General features: G+C 50.2%; 1 protein-coding gene, 1 long non-coding RNA gene and 7 other non-coding genes across 9 annotated transcripts; 1 reads left to right on the top strand and 8 right to left on the bottom strand.

Moving 5' to 3' along the window:
• Positions 1-3,525: 3,525 nt before the first annotated feature.
• On the bottom strand, positions 3,526-6,100 carry Abt1 (activator of basal transcription 1). The gene is made up of 3 exons (XM_027948295.2): positions 5,826-6,100; positions 5,350-5,549; positions 3,526-5,265 (listed from the first exon to the last, which is right to left on the bottom strand). Exons 1-3 carry the CDS (start codon positions 6,058-6,060, stop codon positions 4,885-4,887), a joined length of 816 nt encoding a protein of 271 aa, XP_027804096.2. The 5' UTR covers positions 6,061-6,100; the 3' UTR covers positions 3,526-4,884.
• A 784-nt stretch (positions 6,101-6,884) lies between these two features.
• On the bottom strand, positions 6,885-6,973 carry Trnay-gua (transfer RNA tyrosine (anticodon GUA)). The gene is given in 2 exon segments: positions 6,885-6,920; positions 6,937-6,973. It is a non-coding gene; the product is annotated as a tRNA-Tyr (tRNA).
• A 1,847-nt stretch (positions 6,974-8,820) lies between these two features.
• Trnay-gua (transfer RNA tyrosine (anticodon GUA)) lies at positions 8,821-8,910 on the bottom strand. Its single transcript is given in 2 exon segments — positions 8,821-8,856; positions 8,874-8,910. It is a non-coding gene; the product is annotated as a tRNA-Tyr (tRNA).
• A 4,347-nt stretch (positions 8,911-13,257) lies between these two features.
• Positions 13,258-21,540, bottom strand: LOC114102791 (uncharacterized). Its single transcript, XR_003584571.2, has 3 exons — positions 21,420-21,540; positions 19,057-19,139; positions 13,258-13,710 (listed from the first exon to the last, which is right to left on the bottom strand). It is a non-coding gene; the product is annotated as an uncharacterized lncRNA (long non-coding RNA).
• On the bottom strand, positions 14,501-14,589 carry Trnay-gua (transfer RNA tyrosine (anticodon GUA)). Its single transcript is given in 2 exon segments — positions 14,501-14,536; positions 14,553-14,589. It is a non-coding gene; the product is annotated as a tRNA-Tyr (tRNA).
• Positions 18,741-18,813, top strand: Trnak-cuu (transfer RNA lysine (anticodon CUU)). Its single transcript has one exon. It is a non-coding gene; the product is annotated as a tRNA-Lys (tRNA).
• On the bottom strand, positions 20,030-20,101 carry Trnap-agg (transfer RNA proline (anticodon AGG)). The gene has a single exon. It is a non-coding gene; the product is annotated as a tRNA-Pro (tRNA).
• On the bottom strand, positions 21,069-21,142 carry Trnai-aau (transfer RNA isoleucine (anticodon AAU)). Its single transcript has one exon. It is a non-coding gene; the product is annotated as a tRNA-Ile (tRNA).
• Positions 21,541-21,600: 60 nt separating the features above from the next.
• Trnaa-cgc (transfer RNA alanine (anticodon CGC)) lies at positions 21,601-21,672 on the bottom strand. The gene has a single exon. It is a non-coding gene; the product is annotated as a tRNA-Ala (tRNA).
• Between the last annotated feature and the right edge of the window lie 310 nt (positions 21,673-21,982).

The following is a 21,982-nucleotide window of genomic DNA, read 5'->3' as shown; positions in this document are numbered from 1 at the left end:
AATGTGATAAATACATACACAAATACTATTTGCAATGATCAAATCAGAGTAATTGGCATTTTTATCTCCCTAAACATTTATTGTTTATTTGTATTGGGAATCCTCAAACTCCTGTCTTCTAGTTCTTTATAAAATATTTAATAAACTGTTGTAAACTATTGTCACCTACTGTATTGTAGAGCACTAGAATGTATTCCACCTATCTAACTGCATTTTGGTCCTATTATCAGACCTCCCTCTGGCTCCCCTTCTCCCTACCCCCCCCCCCCCTTCCCAGTCTGTATGGACACTATTCTACTCTGTTCCATGAAGCCAATTTTTCTAGTTTCCACATGAGTGAGAACATGAGGTCTCTGTCTTTCTGTGTCTGGCTTATTTCACAAATGTAATGTCCTTCAGTTCTATCCACATTGGGACAGATTTCATTCTTTTCTATGGCCGAATAACAATTGTGTATTTATGTCATTTTCCTTATGCATTCATCTGTTCTTAGACAACTCCTGATTCCATTTCTTGGCTATCATGAGTCGTACTGCAGTAAACATGAGGATGTGTTATAACTTTGACATACTGATTTCTTCTGGATGGATACCTGTAGTTGGATGGCTGGATTTTATGGAAGTTCTATTTTCAGCTCTTTGAGGGACTCCCATGTCATTTTCTATAATGGTTGTATTAATTTACATTCCCACCAACAGAGTGTAAGTTTTCCTTTCTCAACATCCTTGAAAACATTTAACTTTTTTCTTTTTTATTATCACCATTCTAACTGGAGGGAGATCTCTCACTATGGTTTTGATTTACATTGCCCTGATGATTAGTGATGTTGAGCATTTTTTTCATATGTAAATCTGCTTTTGTGAAATGTCTGTTCGGGTCATTTGCTCATCTTTTTGCTGGGTTATTTGCTGTTGTGATTTTGAGTTCTTTATATACTCTGGATACTAAATTCTCAAATAGTTTGCAAATATTTTCTCACATTTTGCAGGTTGTCTCTTCATTCATTTCCTTTGCTTTGCAGAAGCATCTTAGTTTGACATAATACCACTTTTGCCTGTTTTGAGGATCTAATCCCCCCAAAACAAACAAACAAAAAAAATATTGCCTAAACACATTGTGAAGTATTTCTCCTGGCCTGAATTATATCCCTGACCAATTTATTTTTGAGATGATTTTCTAACTTAGCATCCTTCTGCCTCAGTCTTCTTAGTAGCTGGGGTTTCAGGCATGTGCCACTGTGATGTCCTCTGCTTTCTAATGGTTTCAGGGTTCACACCTAGGCCTTTGATCCATTCTAATTTATTATTATTTTTTAATGCGGTGTGACATAGGGGTCTAGATTCATTGTGGATATCTGGTTTTCCCTAGCTGAGAGCCTTATGACCACATTAGTTGTTCCTAAATGGATGGGGTTCACGGTGAAGGAACCACACATCGCTTCTGGACTGGAAGCAGGGGCTGAAGAGTGGTTTGGATGGCCTGGGAAGTCCTGCTTGTGCCAAGCAAAAGGGCCAGACTACGTGGCCTGCCAGCCACTCCTCTCCACGGCCCTTGGCTCCAGAAATGCTGGTCTCTCTTCCGATGTCAGCCCTGCCGCCAAGATTCTTTTGGGAGGCCGACGGCACCAGGGTCCCATGCCTGCTCCCAGCTGGCCTGAAACAGGCCAGGAAAACCATGTGGGCACTCACCAGACTTAGTCCTGGTGAGTGCCCACATGGTTTTCCTGGCCTGTCTCAGGCCGTGTGTGTTGCAAAGAGCCCGCTTCTTTTCCTTCCAGTTACTCAGTAGAGTGAGTCTGGAAGTGAAAGACACAATAGCCCCAAAGCGGAAGAAAATTATGCATCCACAGAAATCCAACACTTGCCTTCCTCATAAGGGGCAAGAAATCTTATTCTGGGTCTCTATTTGCTGGAACTCACACTGACTCTAGTGGGGAATGAGCACGTCCAAGGCTTACACTAGGAGCCCCCCACCCGCCCCCACCCACTCCACTGCAATAGTAAGAACTTCAAAGAATGTTTGAGGAATCGTGGGAAAGCACACTGAGGAAGAGTGGGTGCAGGAGTAAGTTCACACAGTGTCCAGGCCTAGCCTATGTAAGCCCTCTCTTCAGTAAGATCTCCACTCTTATGCCAGGAAATGTAGGGTCCCAGCTTCTTAGCTGGTGGGTTCATGATTGAGAAAGTTTGTTCTTCTTAGGCAGTAAATCCACTCACACTTGCAGGTGTCCTTCATCTTCTATGATGGAATTCATGCAATAAGCTCCCAACACATGCACACTAGAGAACCATGTAGAAAAATATGGGGAATAAAAGATAAATATTAAGTGGCAAGCCATCACACCTGGACTCTTAATGAAGGTGCTGTCGTCTGGATCTCAAGCATTGCCATCCAGGTGCCATTGAGGTGGTGGGGACTTTAGGAGGTGGGGTCTACTGGAAGGTCTTCAGGTCACGTGGCTTGCCATTGAAGGGATTGGTGAACTCCAGGAAATGGTAAACCCTTTTGATGGCTCACATTTTTTTTTTTGGAACTGGGGGTCAAACCCAGGGTTTTGCAAATGCAAGGTAGATGCTTTGCCACTGAGCTACATCCCAGCCCTCACCTTGATACTTTAAAAAATTATTTCCTGGCCTCTAAGGGCTTCAAGTCTAGAGGGAATCAAGATGAAAGTTCCTGGGTAACCCATTTTCCTCCATCTGACTATCAGCTTGACTGGCTATAGGTGTGGGCTGTGCTTGCTGGAGATTCGGAGTACAGCTTGAGATGCTGGCCCTTGAGTATACTGATGCCACCAGACTGGGAACACATCCACTCTGCCGCAGTCTGGCTGGGCACAAATCAGGAGCCACTGAAGCAGGAACAAACTTTATTTTTAAAACGCAGAAAAACACTTCACACAGCTCCCGGGGAAATCCTCCCAAACGCGCCACGAGGCTTGTCCAGGAACCCCCAGCCGGAACTATATCTCCCGGAAATCCCTCCTCCTGCACTTCCCCAACCAATGGGAACTCTCGGGGAATCCCCGGAAATCCCCACGAGAACTCCAAAATAGTGCGAGAACTCAAAAGTTGCGGCAGAGGCGGACAGGCAGAGGCGCCTGTCAATCAATACTGTTGGCAAAATGCCAGGGGCCATACAGACTCAGCCGTGGCTCTCAGCACCACTCATTCAAGAAACTCTCACTAAACCCTTTTTTCTTTAACTTTCTCAGCTGTGGGCAACTTGAGGGAAAGAAGTTTCTTCCTTGTCTTAGCATCTATTTACCTAGCCCAGGTGCCTACAGGGACGGGTAATTCTAAAGAAATGAGGAAAACAGCTTATCAAATCCTGAAGCTGGATTTCTCTGGTACTTTGGAAGGCACAATGATCTGAAGAAACAATCCACATGGAACAAACTCACAAAGAATGAACACAGAAGCAAGGACACCAAGTTCCCAACATAATGGTACTAACACCACATAGATGTTTGTGTACTAAGTCTGAAAGGACAGAACATGAGCTATGAGAAATGTCATACCAAGCTCACCATAGGGTCATTTTTACTTTCCCAATAAAGCACACTTTCAAGTAAGATCATAATGTCCATTTTACAACCAAAGAAGTGGATGAATCCACTCCACTCCAAAAAACAAGGATAATTACATTAATGGGGGGTGGGGGTGGGGTTCCAAGAACTAAAGAAAAAGCACAAGCAAAACCAAATTATAACCACACTTAACAAGGACTTCCTGCTGGATAATAATATTTTAATCTGAGACTGAGTATAGACTTCAGTGTATTGTGACACCCAAGTTTGCAGTTCATTTTGATGAATCATCCTGATTCTTTTAAGTAATCAGGGCTGCTCTGCATGTATTTGTGAATCCCTCAGAGCCTCAACACACATGTAAGTGCACTTGAGAGATCTTTGATCCCAACTTCCCTCCAAGCTCTGTCCTTTAAAATGGTTTGCCCCAACACTCTATCTATGAAGCAGTCTGAACTGTAGGTGCAAACAAGACTCATTCAGAATTCTGCTCTGCCATTTTCTCAATTTGACCTTGGGGAGACATGAAGACTGACCCTCCTGCTGCCGGTGATCAGAAATCAGCTCCACACTGAGAGCACTCCATGTCCTGCCCTAGCCCCCACTCTATCCCTTATATGCTTCTACCATGATGCTCATCTATCTTATTCCAGTGATCTGTCAGACTCTTACCACCAAGGTCATTATCTCCCATTGTCACTGTCTCTCACTGTGGTTTAATAAATGTTCTAGGCTAAAGAACTAAACAGAGAAAGAAAAAAGGATCTAGGTTGGATGAAGGTTTTGAGACAAGGAGGTGGAGTGAAGGTCAGTGAACGCAACACAAGATGAAAATTGAAATCTGCCAAATGACAATCTGCCAAATGACTCATCCTTAAAAATAAAAGTTTTTTTTTTCCTATAAATACATTAGGGAGGAGGTTCCTAATCCAAACATAACCCAGTAACTCATATCTGTTTTCCTAAATAAAATGATGCTGCTCCCTTATCTGTATTCAGTAAATAGAACAAGACTGCCTGAACTATCCATTTGCACTCTAGCTACATATAAAGGCCATTCCTGGGCCAAGAAAGTGGCATTTTTAAGGGACCCTACTAAACAAGAGGAAGGCTACCAAATCAAGCAGACATCAGCAATAGTCAAAACTATCCTAATAACACGAATAAGGTGTCTGAGGCAGGCAGTTACAGGGCAAAAGAGGAGGGGAGGTCCTCAAAACTTCCATGTCTGGGCTTGACCCGAGCCTCCTGGTCTCAGAAACGGGCTGAAAACGTTTGCCTGGGTGTCGGTGTCATTCCAGCACGAGGTGGACAGGAAGCAGAGCGGCCACGGGAGGTGACCGGCCTCCTCGGCCTCACGAGTCCCTGGCCCGGGAAGGTTCCTCCGTACTGTCCGAGGGTGGTGGGGCTCCAAAGATTCTGGCAAGGAGGCCTCGGTTGGAGCGGGCCTGGTCCTGGACTGTGGCCAGGCGGGCCCGTTCACGCCCCCCTGGCCGCGCGGCTTTGCGCGCCCTCAGCTCCTGTTCCGTGGGTCGCTGGGCAAACGCCCAGGAGCCGTCGGGGCGGGTAGGATCCCCGTCGGCGGCAAGGAAGCGCTGTCCCCGCTCCACACTCCGGAGATAGAAGTCCGTCTCGCGCTTGGCCTGGGCCACCTCTGCTCTCAGGCGCTGGCGTCGCACCTGGCGCTCAAAGGCCAGGTGTTCACTGAGGTGGGACCAGGTAAACCGGTGCAGGTACTGTAGGCGACAAGACAAGGAAAGCTCGGGGACAGGTCGGACCGGAGGGGACGGGGCGGGCCCGAGACCGGCCGCTCTCCTCACCTTGAGGTTCCACAGGTCGTACCGGAAGGGGCTGCGCCGGCGGGTGCCCATGGGAGTGTTGTGCAGGCTGGCCGCCACCCGCTTGGCCACGCGCTTGTCGCGGAACTCCACCCAGCCCTCGGTGTAGTCCTTGCTGTACCTGGACCGCTTCTTCCCTCCGGAGGCTGCCGCCGCCTTCTTCTTGCGTCTCACGAACTGGTCTGCGCACCCAAGGCAGAGCAGTGGTCAGCCCCCTCTGGGGCAGGGCTCCGGGCCGCGCCCTCCCGCCCCGCCGCCGGCCGGGGTCCCGCCTCCCTGCCCGGCCAGGAGCGAGGACTCCGAGGCGCATCCGCCCCGCGCCCGCTTCCCCGACTCACAGCCCCTTCCCTCCGGGCTCAAGTCCCCGCCGCGACTTCTGGTCCGTGCCCGACAGGGGCGAGTCGGCGCGGGGGCGGGACTCGGAGCCGAACCCCCGCCGCCAAGACCTGGGCACTCACCCTCCGCCTGGAAGAAAACGCGCCCGACCTCGCCATAGGCGCTGAGCAGGTTGCGGACGTGCAGGGGCCGGAAGCGCGGCGGAACGTGGCCCAAGTACACGATGCCCGGCACCACCCGCTTCTGGCTGCAAGCTGCTTCTTCGCGTTCCTCCGGCTCCTCCTCCGCCTCTGTTTTCGGGTTTGGCGCGTCCAACGGCCCTTCCTCCGAAGTTGCCTCAGCCTCCTCAGCCTCCATGCCGAGGATACGTGAAGCACGACAGCCGTAAAGCGGTCGCTTCCGATGGCGCGACCAAGAGCCGAGCTCCAAGCCGGAAGCTACGTTACAAGTCAGCCGTAAAGCGACCGCTGCCGTGACGCGAATTGTGCACGACGGCCTGCGGCCTGAGGCGGCGACGACAAGAGGGACTACGGGTCAGCCCAGAGGGCTGGGTTCTAGAGGGCGGAAGTGAGGAGCAGATTCAGGGCGAGGGGCGTTGTGAATGTTTTGAAAATTTGTATGACGATTAGAGAACTTGCTTGACCCCTATTTTGCAATGATATATCCTCCACATATACCATCCGTATTTATTTATGTTGCAAATTCCTGCGGGATGCACACACGACTTGGGCCTCAGCGCTCGCTGCCTGCGCTCGGGACTGGCTCGCACCTGAATACTGCCTGCTCGGCGCCTTGGCAACCTCCACCCCCACGACCCTGGCCCTCGCCCTCTGGGGTGCCTCGGGACCATCAGTGCAAACCCACACTCCCCCGAGGTCGCAGTGGTCAGACATGGCCACAGCCACAGTCGCAAGAGTGATCTCTGAAGCACTGGTACTTTGGAGAAGAATCTAAAATGTTCTCTCACAAGTTCCAATGTGACAGAGGGTCGTAGCAATCTTTCCTCTTTCCCTCCCTCCAAGGACTCAGTCTGTCAGTCAAGCATTGGCAGTCTCCTTTGGGAGTACCTGGGGAACCCGGTGTGGGTGTGTTTTTGTTTGTTTGGGTTTTGGATTTTTGCATCCTATAGCTAGGGATCCTAGAGACCAGGACCCAGAGATTGGAACCTTCCAAAAGGTGACTCCTTCGAGCCGGATTCGAACCAGCGACCTAAGGATGACCACCAGTAAACACCTACAGTCCTCCGCTCTACCAACTGAGCTATCGAAGGGCACGCTGGTGGACTCCTGCAGTATAGTTTAAATATTGCATTCATGGTTTAATTTTTGACTATTCAAATCCACCTTGAAAACACATGAACAGGAGGAAGTTGTTGAGGGTATTAGAGATGTTCTAAAAATGATCTGGCACTAGTGATTATACAAGAACACGAAAAACTTATTCCCACGAACTTCAAGATTTATGCTTTTTATTGCATAAGTGTTTCATGTAACTCTTAAATTGCCACCAATTGTCCAAGTCGCTCCCTTGAGTGTAATAGATTGGACCACCCTTAGCACTTCACCTGCTCTTCCGTCTGCTTAGCAGCCTCCTTCCGCTGCTGAAACCGAATGATTATAGTAAGGTTTTCATAAAAATAGACAGCTAGGTTCAAGACTCGCCATCTTGAAGCACAGTACTTCCCAATTTATTTGGGAAACTGATGCAGCTTTCTGAAAAACAAGGAAAATTAGGGTTCGACACAAGTTATAGACACCAAACATGAGAGGTGTTTTTTGTGTCGTTTAGGAATTGGGTATCTCATGCTATATTGCCCAGTTATAATGGGGCAAAACCAGCAAACACAGCACGCTCTTCACCTATAAGAGAAGTGTAAATATTCCCTTTAGAAGACGACTGTCAGCTTTGCTTTGCTAACACGCACCAGTGGTGACGTTTAGCTTCCTGGCTCCTGAACGCTGACGGGGAAAACAGGAAGCCATATGAACAGACTTGTCTTTTATGAAGTTCATGAGTTAGGAAATTTGTGGAAACACTGTATTCTTAATTTATCTACAAAAGATCCTCACTCATTAAAGTTCTTCATAACTAACGTCTTGGAAAAATACATTTTCAAAAGATCCTGTTCAGTGAGTCTGCAGCGCACAACTAATATTTCATGAGTTTTTCAGCCGGCTCCTCTCCGTGGGAGGCAAGAACACACCGCCTGGTGAGGGTCTTCTAGAAATGCACGTCGCCGGGACAAGGGCGCGCGGCGCAGAGGGACCAGGCGCTGGCAGCCCGCGTCCCCTCGAGTCCCGCGGGCGAATCCGGCCGCACACCCAGCCTGCTGCCCTGCGGGCGCGGACCGTCCCCCAGGGGGCGCCCTCCGCGCCAGCCCTGTACCGCCGCGGGTCCCCGAGGGGCTGTGAGCAGATGCCTTTGGTCACCCGGAGCCTGGACGGGCGTAAGCCCCGAGTGACGGGCGCGTAGCAAGTGCCTGCGGTTACAGAGCTCGCGCGACATCTCCCTGCACAGGCGCCAGCCGAACTCCCAAGACACTCAGCTCTCGTCCACGCGCCACTCACTTGTCGCCACTCCTGGGCGTGGGCATCTGGGTGGATTGAGGGGTGCTGCCCCTTTTCGCCCTGCACACCGACCTTTCCCAAACAGAACGCGGGGAACTGGGGACACGTCTCGGGTTTGCGGAAGGATCCGGTGGGGGCGGTGGGTGTGTGTGCAAAAGGGACTGGACGGATGGGGCTGAGTCTGGGTGATGAAGTTTTGCTCCAGTGACCGTTCGAAATGTCGCCTTAAAATTCTTGAGAAAGTACCAAGGTGACTGAGAACCCAAAGGCCGCTGCTTATAAATCCTAACAAGAATTATAAATCCTTATAAAAACTAACCCCCTCGTCGTAGGATCCTGCATGGGGTCACCAGTCCGCGGGGTGCACCCTCCAGACCCGAGGTGAGAGCAGACTTGCTAGGAAGACTACTTAGGCCTACTCATCTACCCGCTTCCCGAAGGGACTGAGTTCCTAGTTCATTCTGGACGTGGCTTAAACACATAAGCAGGAGAACCTACTCACAATTGTACAAACAGGTTTAGCTGTGTTTTGTCTAGATCAAAACTCTAATCCTTCGAGCCGGACTCGAACCAGCGACCTAAGGATGACTGTTTGCAGATCCCCTACAGTCCTCCGCTCTACCAACTGAGCTATCGAAGGATACACGGGGAGTGACTGTTTAGGGTACTTAAAATAATTTGTGCCCTGATGATTTCTGCTTTGCCTATATAAAAAGTATGAACACGTTTAAAAACAACGTTCTCAGATACTGAAAATAGCCTATAGTCTATGTAATGATCCTGATATAGGGTTTCATGGGTCTACGAATATGTAAAATTCTTTGGGCGGTATACCTAAAGTCATCAAGCTCTCTACATATTTATCTCAAAACGAAAACACTAATAAGACCCCATATCCTCCTCTTCTATTTATAATTAATATCGGGCGAATTCTCCCAGATTCTCCCTGATATCCTACCCTCCTAAGTGAGCACCTCTTTTCTTTATCAGAGAGTCTGGGTTTACCGGCATGAAAGCACATGTGGCCAGCTATACACTGCTCTCCGTCCTCCCGAAGCGCTAAAGTCAGCTCACTGCAGAGAGAAAACGAAATCATTACAAGAAAAAGGATGGAGCTCGAGTTTGAAATAAGCCAAACTCAGAAGGTCAAGGGTTGTATGTTTTCTCTCCTGTTTCTCTCATTGCGCAAGGCTGCCAGGCTTGCTGAGGCCGTCGGGTGCCGCAGTCTGGCTGCAGCAAAATAACCGGGGGGTGACGAACGACTTGTGTTGATTGATACAGCAGGAGTAGGAGCCGTTTATTGCAGGACAGGAGCAGTATTTATACATTCCACAGAGCTTATCTAATTAGCATAAACTAGATACATCAGTCAACCAATAAGGAATCTCCACACTTAATGGCTTACTTTTGTTACTTCTCAAACCACTCCCTCTGACATTTAGCCAGGCACCATCCAGACTTGTTTACGAACTCTAACATTCCCCTGGCAAAATGCCAGGTGTTATTTTGACTTGTTTACAGACTCTAACATTTCCCCCTTTTGTTTAATTTAAATAACAACCATAGTGGTTTTTACAGAAACACCATAAATAACCTGCTACAAACAGAAAGGGAGGATACAAAATGCCACAATACCAAGCCAATTGATGGCTCCATGCAGGAAGCCCTTGGAAAAATTATACCAGCAATGACACCGTTAGCAAAGATACCGAGTTACAATTTGCTATAGATTACAGTTTGTTGTCTCAGTCCAGGTAAAGCAGTGTCTCAATAGATCTCAGTTCAGATAAAGCAGTGTCTCAATAGATTAACTCACAGTCCAGGTAAATCACAGTCCAGGTAAGTTCTGCAGGCAGCTAGCTTAAATCACAGTCCAGGTAAGTTCTGCAGGCAGCTAGCTTGATCCAAAGTCTCGTACGGTTCTCAGCTGAAGTCTCCGTCCGGTTTTCAGCAACACTGGAAATTCTTCCACCTTCGTCTTCACTGGCACTGGGACGAAGGCAGGAACTCCGGATGGCTAAAGAAAATCCTGTAGCATTCCACTAAGAAAACAAACTTCTGAACAATTTAGTACATTATCTCAAGGTTTTTTTGCATTTGAAATAAGCATTAATAGTGCTCATTACTCATCAGCTTCCAGGTGTGAGAGAACCATTGTAGCTTAGTTATTGGCATTGAAAATGACCAAACATCAGGGACACCAGTAGCGTCTTCTGCTGGCTGTAGCGCCTGGGCAGCCCCAGATGGCCCTGGGGAGTGTCCTGGACTCAAACTGCTACTGGGCACAGGGAGCAAGAGCCTGCTAGACTGTGCCTCCAGGTCAGGTCTAGATTTGGGCTCACGGCAGTGGAAGAGCCAGCTCCCCGGGCAGGAGGCGGGGAAGGGCCAGTCGCCGCCGCCTCTTGGAAAATCCTTGCTGCGCTGTGACCGGCTTGCACACTCGGCAGCCGCCTCTCCGCTTCACGCACCCTCCAGTAACGAAAAGTATTCAGTAATAGCCTTTTGCTGCAACTTTTTTCCTGATAATCCTTCTTCTTCTGAACTTTCTTTTTCTTTCTAACTAGAGTTCCTGGGCTCTTATCAACACATGCCCTAACTATTCTTGGTTCCACTGGGGTGCCTTCTTCCCTTAGTAATTTACTTCTCACCCCTTCCATATTTTCATCACAAAGACAATACAATACACTGAGACAAAACAAGACACAAACATACTGTATCAATCTTCTCCATTTTCTCAAAATGGCCATTTTTCCTCTCGCCCTATCTGCCTAGGGACGAGCAGATTTGCTCCCGTCCTATCTTTGGACGGGCAGCTTTTTTTCGTCACTTACCCCCGAGTGTCCCGGGGCTCCCCGTACGGGCCACCATCTGCCGCAGTCTGGCTGCAGCAAAATAACCGGGGGGTGACGAACGACTTGTGTTGATTGATACAGCAGGAGTAGGAGCCGTTTATTGCAGGACAGGAGCAGTATTTATACATTCCACAGAGCTTATCTAATTAGCATAAACTAGATACATCAGTCAACCAATAAGGAATCTCCACACTTAATGGCTTACTTTTGTTACTTCTCAAACCACTCCCTCTGACATTTAGCCAGGCACCATCCAGACTTGTTTACGAACTCTAACATTCCCCTGGCAAAATGCCAGGTGTTATTTTGACTTGTTTACAGACTCTAACAGTCGGGTGTCCCCTAAGGGCGGAGACCCCAGGTGGCTCCAGACACCGAGAAGGGCAGGGGCAGGGCGGGCGCGGCGCAGACCCTAGGGCGCTCGCTTGGCGCTTGGCGTGCGGGAGGCGGCGGGATCCACGCCTGCATCCTGCGGTGACTTACTTACCTCGCCCGGCGCAGAGGCTCGGGCCCTCCCCTAGAGCCACTTCCCCGAGTTCGCTCATCGCGGTGGAGGACACCGACCGCAGCTTCTGTCTTCGACAGTTCTGCCACAGGCAGGGATCTCCTCTCCCCTCCGTCCTCCCGGATCTCCCTTTCCCCTCCGTCCTCGGGGATCTCCTCTCCCCTCCGTCCTGGGGGATCTCCTCTCCCCTCCGTCCTGGGGGATCTCCTCTCCCCTCCGTCCTCCCGGATCTCCCTTTCCCCTCCGTCCTGGGGGATCTCCTCTCCCCTCCGTCCTGGGGGATCTCCTCTCCCCTCCGTCCTCCCGGATCTCCCTTTCCCCTCCGTCCTCGGGGATCTCCTCTCCCCTCCGTCCTGGGGGATCTCCTCTCCCCTCCGTCCTCCCGGATCTCCCTTTCCCCTCCGTCCTGGGGATCTCCTCTCCCCTCCGTCCTGGGGGATCTCCTTCCCCTCCGTCCTCGGGGATCTCCTTTCCCCTCCGTCCTCCGGGATCTCCTCTCCCCTCCGTCCTGGGGGATCTCCTTCCCCTCCGTCCTCGGGGATCTCCTTTCCCCTCTATTAGGGTCCTAAACAAGTCAAGATGGCGCCTGGCATTTTGCCAGAGGGAGTGGTGTGAGAAGTAAGGCCAGCGAGCCATTAAGATGATAGAGATTCCTTAATGACTGACTGCTGTGTCTAGATCATGTCGATTAAGTTAAGCTGTGTGTAATCATGAGATGCTGATTCCTTATTGGTTGACTGCTGTGTCTAGTTTATGTTAATTAGATAAGCTGTGTGTCGTTAGTTATGTATATATACCCCTCCTGTCCCACCGTATCAGCCTTCACAAGTTCCTCGTCACTCGCCCCCTGGTTATTTCGCCCAGCCAGCAGGGCTGTGGCACCCCTCCGTCCTCCCAGATCCCCCTTTCCCCTCCGTCCTCCGGGATCTCCTTTCCCCTCCGACCTCCCAGATCTCCTTTCCCCTCCGTCCTCGGGGATCTCCTTTCCCTTATGTCCTCCCAGATCCCCCTTTCCCCTCCGTCCTCCCGGATCCCCCTTTCCCCTCCGTCCTCCCGGATCCCTCTTTCCCCTCCGTCCTCCCGGATCTCCTCTCCCCTCCGTCCTCGGGGATCTCCTTTCCCTTATGTCCTCCCAGATCCCCCTTTCCCCTCCGTCCTCCCGGATCCCCCTTTCCCCTCCGTCCTCCCGGATCCCCCTTTCCCCTCCGTCCTCCCGGATCTCCTTCCCCTCCGTCCTCCCGGATCCCTCTTTCCCCTCCGTCCTCCCGGATCTCCCTTTCCCCTTGTCTTGCCGACCCGAACTCGGGTTCCCCCAGCGGGTTGCAGGTTTCTCCCCACACGACGTGTCTCTCCCGTCCGGCCCGCTGACCACCAGCCGGAGTCCTCACAACCGTCCACCCCTCCCGGCCCTGGAGTCAGCCAGCACCGGGGCCTCGGGCTGCCGCAGGTGCTGGACCACGAAGCTGCCCAGTGTGGACAGGGTTGCGGAGGGCGCCTGCCCCAGGGGAACGCGCGGCCTTCGCGGGGATCTTCGACCGGGGCTATCTACTAAAGGCCCCCAAGGCCCGAGCGCCACCTTTGGAAAGAAAATCGGAGTCTTTTTTAAGCCCCCCAACTCGCTTTCTTTTTTTTTAACCGAGAGGTTTATTGGGGGGCTGCCCCAAGAAGAGGAAAAGGAGAGGCAGAGAGGAGAGGAGGAGGGCAGAGAGAAAGAGAGCAGAGAGGAGAGAGAGAGAGAGAGAGCGAGCAACCCCAACTCGCTCTCAAATGAGCAAGTTCACCCCGAGCTGCCCGTTACCCCTGCCGCTGTAGCCCTGATGGGAGCGGTTTGTAGAGCGCTTCAGGCGGTGACCTCGGACCGCTGTCCCGAGAAGGCCCGGCCTCCACGTTCTTCACGAGCCCCGCAGACGGTTCCGCACACACCGGCGTCCAGGTGTCCTTCACTTAAAGCCTAGAGCTGGGCGGCAGAGGACGGAGGAGACGGTGCCAGGCGCAGCATCCTCGTGCGACTCTTGTACTGCGACCCAAGATTCCTTTGCTACGGCGTTGATCTAACGTTCCTGTCGTCGAGGTCTCTGGGTCTCTGAGATCACATTTTTGAGAGAGGAATTAATACCTTTTAATGAGATTGGCACAAAATTATCAAGTGTGTCCTGCTAAGTGAGAGCTCTGCTCTGGAGCTCATTCCCCGAGGGGGAGGACACTGCGCCCGTCTCCCTGGTGATTCTTCCTTCCTGTTGTTCTGGTTTCTCTGCAAGCAGTGACTGTCAACTCCAATGGGACCCGAGTCGCAGGCGGCATAAACGTCTCTCCAGGAGATTCGTAAGTGCACCACACTTTTCTCAGCCGCAACTGAAAACCAGCCTGATGTCCTTTAGCTGAGAGGGACAAACAGGCCCCTAAATCGCCAGGCCGGGGCTCTGGGGTGAAGGGGTCCGCAGAGTGCCCGGGAGCCTGAGCGATGCGGGCTACTGCCACCAGGGGGCGCGCGTGCCCGCCGTGTGGCCGCTCCGCGGGTCTCGCTGCAGCGTTCCGGCTGTGGCCCGGCGGAGGGGCGGACGCGCGTGGGAATCCGCCCACCGCCGCTCGGACCAGCTTTATCAGGGCTGGAGGATTTTCCGGGGACTGAATCACATTAACGACGGTCAATATCGGATTAGGGGTGTTTAAAAGTTGTTGCAAAGCATAATTTTTTGAATCACATTAACGACGGTCAATATCGGATTAGGGGTGTTTAAAAGTTGTTGCAAAGCATAATTTTTTAAATCCGGGGAGACTCCCGGACACCGAGAACGTTTTGTACGGGTTCAGCGAGCACAGACGCGAGGGAATCCGCCTTCCGAGAGTGGGGATGGCGAGCGCAAAACGTGAGCTCCTTCGAGCCGGATTCGAACCAGCGACCTAAGGATGCCTGAGGAGCGCCCACTACAGTCCTCCGCTCTACCAACTGAGCTATCGAAGGGCCACGCAGAAGGCCGCGCCGCTGCGGGTGCCAACGCTGTGCCGCGCGGCTTCACTGCTCACGCCCTGGTGTCCTGAGGCTCCTGCACCTTTTCCAAAGCCTTGGAAAGCTAAGCTATGGACCCGGGATCCGAAAACCAGCCCGGTCCGCCGCTCACGAGTTTGCAAAGGAAAGAAAATAAGGAGGCCCAGGAATTCAGAAGAATTTAGCACTGGCATTTCATTGTGATAAATTTAAATAGCCAATTTTGAATTCCACTTATAAACAGGATTTGAAATACTTCCATCTGCAGTTTCAGCGAGATGATTAGTTGGAGGAGGAGGAGGAGCAAGAGAAAAAAAAAAGTTAAAACTCAATAGAAAAAAAAAAAGAAGAAAAGAAACTTAATAGCATACTACAATGTACCTTCATTGGCGTTTGTCCCTGTAGATAAACCAGATCGTTACACTTTTAACTCGGACAGACCCCATCAATATGGAGCGAAAACAAACACTTTTAATGTAACGATCTTAACACATGTCCCATCGTCCTACATATAGGACACTTATAAAAACATACAAAATTTAATACAACAACCATAAAACTGCTCCTCTTTAGTTTTATAGATTTCTGATATTTAGGATGACAGAGCAATGGGTTGACACACATAGGAACTAGTTAATTTTGTTTCCAGTTTCTGTAACAGTCTGAGGCTCACATTCTGTCTCTGCTCTCTTGCTCATGCTTGGCAAGTTTTCTATGACTGAGCTCTACCCCCAACCCTATTGGGTTTTGTACAAATGTAAAAATTAATGAGAAAATGATACTACTTCTTCCACTCAAATCCTAGAATTGCTTACAGAAGCAAAGGAGTAATACTTTATCTTTCATGAGGCTCCTGTGTGATAGGCTTGAATGAAAATTAATTTTATCTTTAAACTCTAATATTAATAGATTAGGTTAATTTCTCTTTGTTTCAATTTAGGTCACTTTCCAAGAGGTTACACCCCAGAATCTAGTTGTGTGTACAGAAGATCTCTTGAACAATACTTTCTAAAGATGGCCGAGTTCGTTTGTTGCATACTGCTATGGGTTTCTGAGCTGCATAAGACTGCTACCCTTTGGGACAGCTAGCTCAGGTAACTGCTCTTGGGCAGAACACTTCCTACTTCTTTGATCTGTGGCCCAGCCTGGGACAGGTTTCCAAGTCTGCCCTAGAAGCAGGATTAAGTCCCTGAATTCTTGTCTCCTCTTTGCACCTCTCAAGACCAAGTGTTCCTAAGTTGAATGCTTTGATAAGGTGAAGCAAGGAAGTAATTAAGATTAAATAAGATAAAAACTCTGGAGCCCTGATCCAATAGAATTGTGTTCTTAAAAGACACCAGAGTTCATGAAGGCTTTTTTTGTCGCTCCACTAGAGAACATAGCAAGAAGGCAGGTGTCTGCAAGCCAGGAAGAAAGCCTTTGTCAGAAAACAAACCACTCAGCACTTTGATCTTGGACTTCCCAACCTCTAGATCTATGAGTAAGTTAATTTCTGTTGTTTAAGACTCCCAGTCTTAGAAGACTTCTAAGACACCCCCAAGCCTTTTTACCTCCTCTAATCAAGGACTCCTCTGCAATTTAAAGTGTCATAGTGCAAATCAGGTTGGCTGGCAAGTCTAGGCCTTGGTTTTGGAGATGTTGCCATGGGTCTTGGATTCAACAGGAAATTACATTTTTAAGTATTTCAGTCCTTTAAAAAAAAAAAAAAAAGTGCAGCCAAGGGGACTGATCTTTGTGAACCACAAACCCAGTAAATCAATTGACACGAGGGCAAATTAAAACTGGCAATATTGTTCTATGTAGGACATCCCTGTATTGTTCTCACAGTGCTCAAGCACAAGTCACAAGCATCAGGCAGAGGTTACCAGAGGGGAAAGGGAGTCCAGGCTTATTAAAACCATACACAGGGTCTGCAAGTCCTTCATGTCTGTCTTTTCAATAGTAAATAGAAAATCCATAAGGAATAAATATAATGTCTTTATTTCTTAGATTTTACTGGAAAACACAGGTGATTTTTAGATAACCCAATTCTATCACCATCATTATTTTTTCAAACTGTCACTCCTACTTTATTCCCTAACCCCATAGAGTTAAAATCAAGCTGAAGAGCTAATTTATGTTAAATCAGCCCATTTATGACACCTTTTTTCTATCTTTTTTCATTTTCTTTTCCTTTTATTTATTTTTTCCTGTTATTGGGAGTAGGGTAGACCTCCATTTACTTTTAATTTTGACATGGTATAATAAGCAAGACAGTGACTAATTTTCCAAAGTTAAGGACATATTGGTTTCATTTCAGTCACAGGTCTTCTGCTAGGATTTGAGGAGATGGGGTGACTCAGAAGGACTGTATGGGTGCAGGTGCCAATGGGGCTCATATAATGGCCACAGCCAGGAAAACTAATGAAATTGCTATCCAAGGAGTCCTATCGTCCTGGGTGAGAAGGCTTCTACACAGAGGTGGAAGCAGCAAAGTGGGGTGGTGATAGAGGTCTAAGAAAGAAGAAAAAAGGAAGGGGGGAGGTAGGGGAAGGCAAATGACTCAGAAAATAGGTGAGAGCCTTGTAACCTACATGTGTTTCCATCTGGCCTTTCCAAATTGAGTGGCTTTCTTTAGAAGGAAAATGTTTTCAAATTTATTTGAATGGAATCTTATGAGGGAAACTTCTAAAACGTGTACTTTCAAAAGAGATGCAAAGGGAGACATGGATTCTCAGCACTCTGTGGGCCTCTCTAAGCAGCACATGGCAGGCAGCTTTCTTGAAGGAAGGGATCATGCTGGATTCATGTTTTCATTTTAAATATCTACAGAAAAGGCCCTTAATAAAAACGTGTTCAATTGATTTGGAAGACCCCTGCTCTTCTTTAAAGGAGTCTTAGGAAACAGTCAAATCTCAATGTAGTCTAAGAAAGTTACTTCTGCGGTCAAATTAATCCATTTTAGGTGCCATATATCTAAATAGGTAAAATATGAAATAGTTTTTGTTTTGTCTTTATTTTATGAAATAGATTTTAAACTGGATATAACATCTCACACAGAGCAAGTGAGATATTAATAATATTCCGGTGTTGGTGTAAAGAAAAAAGTAAAGCTCGTGTGGAAGGGAATGGAGAGCAGGTAATTTGTATTGTCAGGGATGGGCACTCTTTCAAGGCAATACTAATGTTCTGGGGCTCTGGCAGATTCCATGGGGTGGAGACAGCAGAATCAGGTTTTCACAGCAACATAACTATTGTTTTCATCTGACTCCCTTTGCTTTGGTCATATATTAGGTGGATTTGGCCTTCCCAAAGTTAAAGGCGGTTGAAAAATGCACTAGCCCACTTAGTTTTATCTCTTGGTATGCATTTTTCAAGCCTGCATCTTGACTTCAGAGTTTTGACTGTCCTTCACATTCCCATTCGAATCTGCCGGAGTCCGGCTGCAGCAAAATAACCGGGGGGTGACGAACAACTTGTGTAGATTGATACAGCAGGAGTTTGTTCCTGCTTCAGTGGCTCGTGATTTGTGCCCAGCCAGACTTCGGCAGAATCTGCCAGAAATCCCACGGACTCAGCCTTCCAGATAGACCTAGAAATTCAGGCATTTCTTACCTCTTCTCTTGCTACCACTGTGATCTGATTCGATCCTTTTTGTCACCAGGAGCCGCCTAACAACTGGTTCTCAGAGTTTGTAGTATTATCGCCTTAAAGTCTGTTCTTAACTCAAGAGCCAGAAGGGGAGGATGGGTGAGGGAACTGGAACAGAAAACCTCAGTGGGTCAGAGAGGGTCCTGGGTCATGTGAGCACTTGAAGAAATGGGCTCCGGGAGACTATGCTCAGAGCCAAGCTGGCCACCTGTCTGGATGCCATCGTTAGGGTCACTCTCGCAGCACCCAGAGCAGATTCTTAGATCCTGGGGGCATTTTGTGGTCTAACACAAATTGGTGAGATTGGGAGGAAAGAAGGGAAATGTAGTATGCTAATAACCAAAGGTAGTGCTTGCATTCTTTGTGGTTCATTTCCTCTTATCTAAGAAGCTCAAATAAACAACCAGATAAAATCCAATATTCTCAATGTGACCCCCCACACCCAAAAAAGCTACGTATTCTTCTAATACATTGGGGAAAAAGGTCCCACCGCAGGTGCCCGGCTAGCTCAGTCGGTAGAGCATGAGACTCTTAATCTCAGGGTCGTGGGTTCGAGCCCCACGTTGGGCGTCTGGCTTTTGGTGACCTTATTATCATTACTACCGTAAGAGTGTAAGTCGCTGCAATCAAGCAGGTCCCAATTTTAGAGCTGTTCATTCTCATGGAATGATGGAATCACCGCAAATGGTAACAGCAGACTGACTTTTCCCGCCAGCTCTGCAAGTTTTGAAGAATTTTTGTCTCAGCGCCCCCTGGCGGAGACGCGCATCCGGCCTGTTGGCGATCGTAACACCAGACACCTGTTAAACTCACCAGTGTCCAAGTTCCACACGGTGCATGTTCTGCAGGTTTGCACTAGGACGTGGGCTCTGAATGGACGAGTTCCTCGGGCATTTCTGAAGCACAAGCACCACCAGAAAGGGTTATGATATAGGAGAGGCATGCAGAAATGTTGGAAGGATGCAGATGGGGCCAACAGTCCAAGCAAGGAACAGTGTGATAGCGCTTCCTGCGGTTTTGAGAAATGGTGACTCCAGTTTCTAGCCCAAACAGGTGTCATTATGGACCAATGGGAGATAAGTTTCCTGATACCACAACCACAGACGTGCTTTCAGTTTCTTACCACCGTATGTCAAGGGCACGATGGACTTTTTCTTTTTTTTTTTTTTTTTAAAGTTTGATGGGTTTTTAAAAATTTCTTCTAGAATAGAAATGGACAGGATCTTTTATATATACAAACAAGCACACATGTACTTGACAAACAGAATTGTGCTTGGAGGCACAGTGATATCTCAATACACATACATAATCAATACGTAAATGATCCCATCAGGACAATTGGCAAATCGATTACATCGAACAGTTATCTTTCCTTCCAACTGGGAAAGTTCAAAATCCTCGTCACTGGCTGTCAACCATGGTTACCCTGCTGTGCGTAGCTATTGTTCTAACAAACTGCACCCCCGACCTGTCAATCTTCCTCTCTGCAGCCGCCCCCCCCCCCCCCCAAACCTCTTAATAGATAAACTGTCTTCCGGTCTTCCATCCCTTCCTGGAGCCCTGAACACAATGCCTGCGGTTTTCTTTTCCTGTTCAGCCGCCTTGGTGCTTGCTCATTGGCTGCCTTCGCCACACTAGAGGCACACACAAAAGTGAGTGTGTGTGTGTATGTTTCAATGGTCACTTTGGAGCGGAAGGAAAGAAAATCCAAGAGAAAACCTCGCTAGTCCCGCGTGACACAAAGTGTCTGGCCGGCCGCCACCGGATAGAGCAGGGATGAAAACTTGGGCTCGTCCGGGATTTGAACCCGGGACCTCTCGCACCCTAAGCGAGAATCATACCCCTAGACCAACGAGCCGCACGCCTGGGGCTCCCTCAGCGGCCCATGAATCTAGTCCTCGGCAACTGTCCGCAACGTCGATTCTCCGTCCCTCCCTCCTTCCTTCTCTAATTAAAACCAGGCCAGCGAAGGACCGGGCAGCTCTCCGAGACGCGGTGTCGAGGAAACCTCGCGCCTTCCAGAAACACGCAGCCTCTCTGAGAACCGGGGGCGCTGACCCAGCCTGGTAGGAGGAAGCGGAGCTCCTTGAAAACGCGGGAGTCCGGCGTGCTTGGGTCGTCGCCCGCCCCAGATCCACAGAGCAGGGTCCGCCAGGTGCGAGGAGCCGCAGTGGCCTCGCTGCCAACCTGACCCACAGGGACCGCGAGGCCACAGGAGAGCCTCTTGCCCGGGAAAGCGCAAGACCGGCGAAAACTCGGGGCACCGCAGTGGGGATGTGCGACGCGGCGGGTGTCCACCTCGGGCCCTGCCTGGGGCTGGGGACGACGAGGCCGGCTGCGAGGGAACCCAGGGGACCGAGCCGAGGGCGGCCGGCCTGCAGCTGCGCCCGGCAGGCGGCGGGCCGCGAGGGCAGCGGGCTCTGGGCAGGCGTCAGGCCCTCGGCTCCCGGCAGCCGGGCGCTGCGCAGCTCCCTCCGCCTGGGAGTCCCTCCCGCAGGTGGGGGCGACACCTCGCCAGTGGTGCCCGCGAGGGCGACCGGAGTGGCTGGAGCGTCTCTCCTTCGGGCTGCGTCGGCGCCTTCAGACCCTCTCCTGGCAGTGAGTCTACGGCAGACCCGGGGCGCCCTGCTTCCTTAGGAGGGGCAGACTCGGAACCTGACTTCGAATACGGGTTCCGGACTTTCCTGGACCGAGGGCTTGGCGGCGGCGGCGGCAGCCTGTCAACCAACAGTGGCCCCTGGACAACCGGTCTTTAATTCTCCGTAGAAAAGCGATAGAATTTACATGTAAATGTCAAAAGGGAAGAAAAGGAAAGAGAAAGGAGCTGGCCCGTACGGGGATCGAACCCGCGACCTTGGCGTTATTAGCACCACGCTCTAACCAACTGAGCTAACCGGCCGCTGAGCGCCCGCGCCTCTCGGACGGGTAATGGCGAGGTCCGTCCTTTCTCCCGCTGCCGAAGGCGTGGCGCGTCGCGGCCTGGCAGGCCTCGGCGCAGCAGTCTCGGCCCCTCGCCGCACGAACTGCAGCGCCGTTCCCAGGCCTGTTCTCCGGCCAACACCACCCGCGGCGGGGCAGCACGCACCGCCAGTGCTGGTGCGTTCCGCTCCGCCTGCACTTCCGCGTGGGTGTTCTGTCTCCAATTCGTTTGTTTAGGGCACAGAGCTCAGAAATACCTCGCTGCAATCCCGGCCCTCGCGCTCCACACCGTGTGTTCGCAGTGGTTGAAAGAACGCCATAGGAAATGAACGAGGCGGAGAGTGCTTTAAGGTCCAGCGGTGGGACTCGGTCCAAAGCTCTCCCTGTCAGAGCAGGGCCGGCAAAAAAGAAGAAAAAAAAAAAAAAAAAAAAAAAGCCTGGAGATGCCGGGGATCGAACCCGGGGCCTCATACATGCGAAGCATGCGCTCTACCACTGAGCTACATCCCCAGCCCTGAGTGGGCCCGCTGCCGCGCTCCCCAGTTCTCGGATCACATCCTTATCTCTTCCCCTGCAGCGAAGATCTTGCGCAGCGTTAGAGACAGAGTCTCCTATTTGCACAAGAACATCTTGATCTGGTTACCAAGGCAACCTCCGTCCACCTTCCACTGACCCTGTCAATCCTCAAGTGAACTAATAGGAAGAGAACCAACTGAAGGCAGCCGGAACCAGAACAGTTCCTCTGTCCCTCGGTCCACCTTCAGGTCTCACTGTGCCTCTCCAAAGGGATTCAGTTACTGCCTCGAGCACAGCAAGGGAC

This window comes from Marmota flaviventris, chromosome 6 (genome assembly GCF_047511675.1).
Source record: "Marmota flaviventris isolate mMarFla1 chromosome 6, mMarFla1.hap1, whole genome shotgun sequence".
Taxonomy (NCBI): Eukaryota; Metazoa; Chordata; class Mammalia; order Rodentia; family Sciuridae; genus Marmota; species Marmota flaviventris.
The sequence above is the reverse complement of the archived record's forward strand: the minus strand, read 5'-3'. Positions and strand labels throughout refer to the sequence as shown.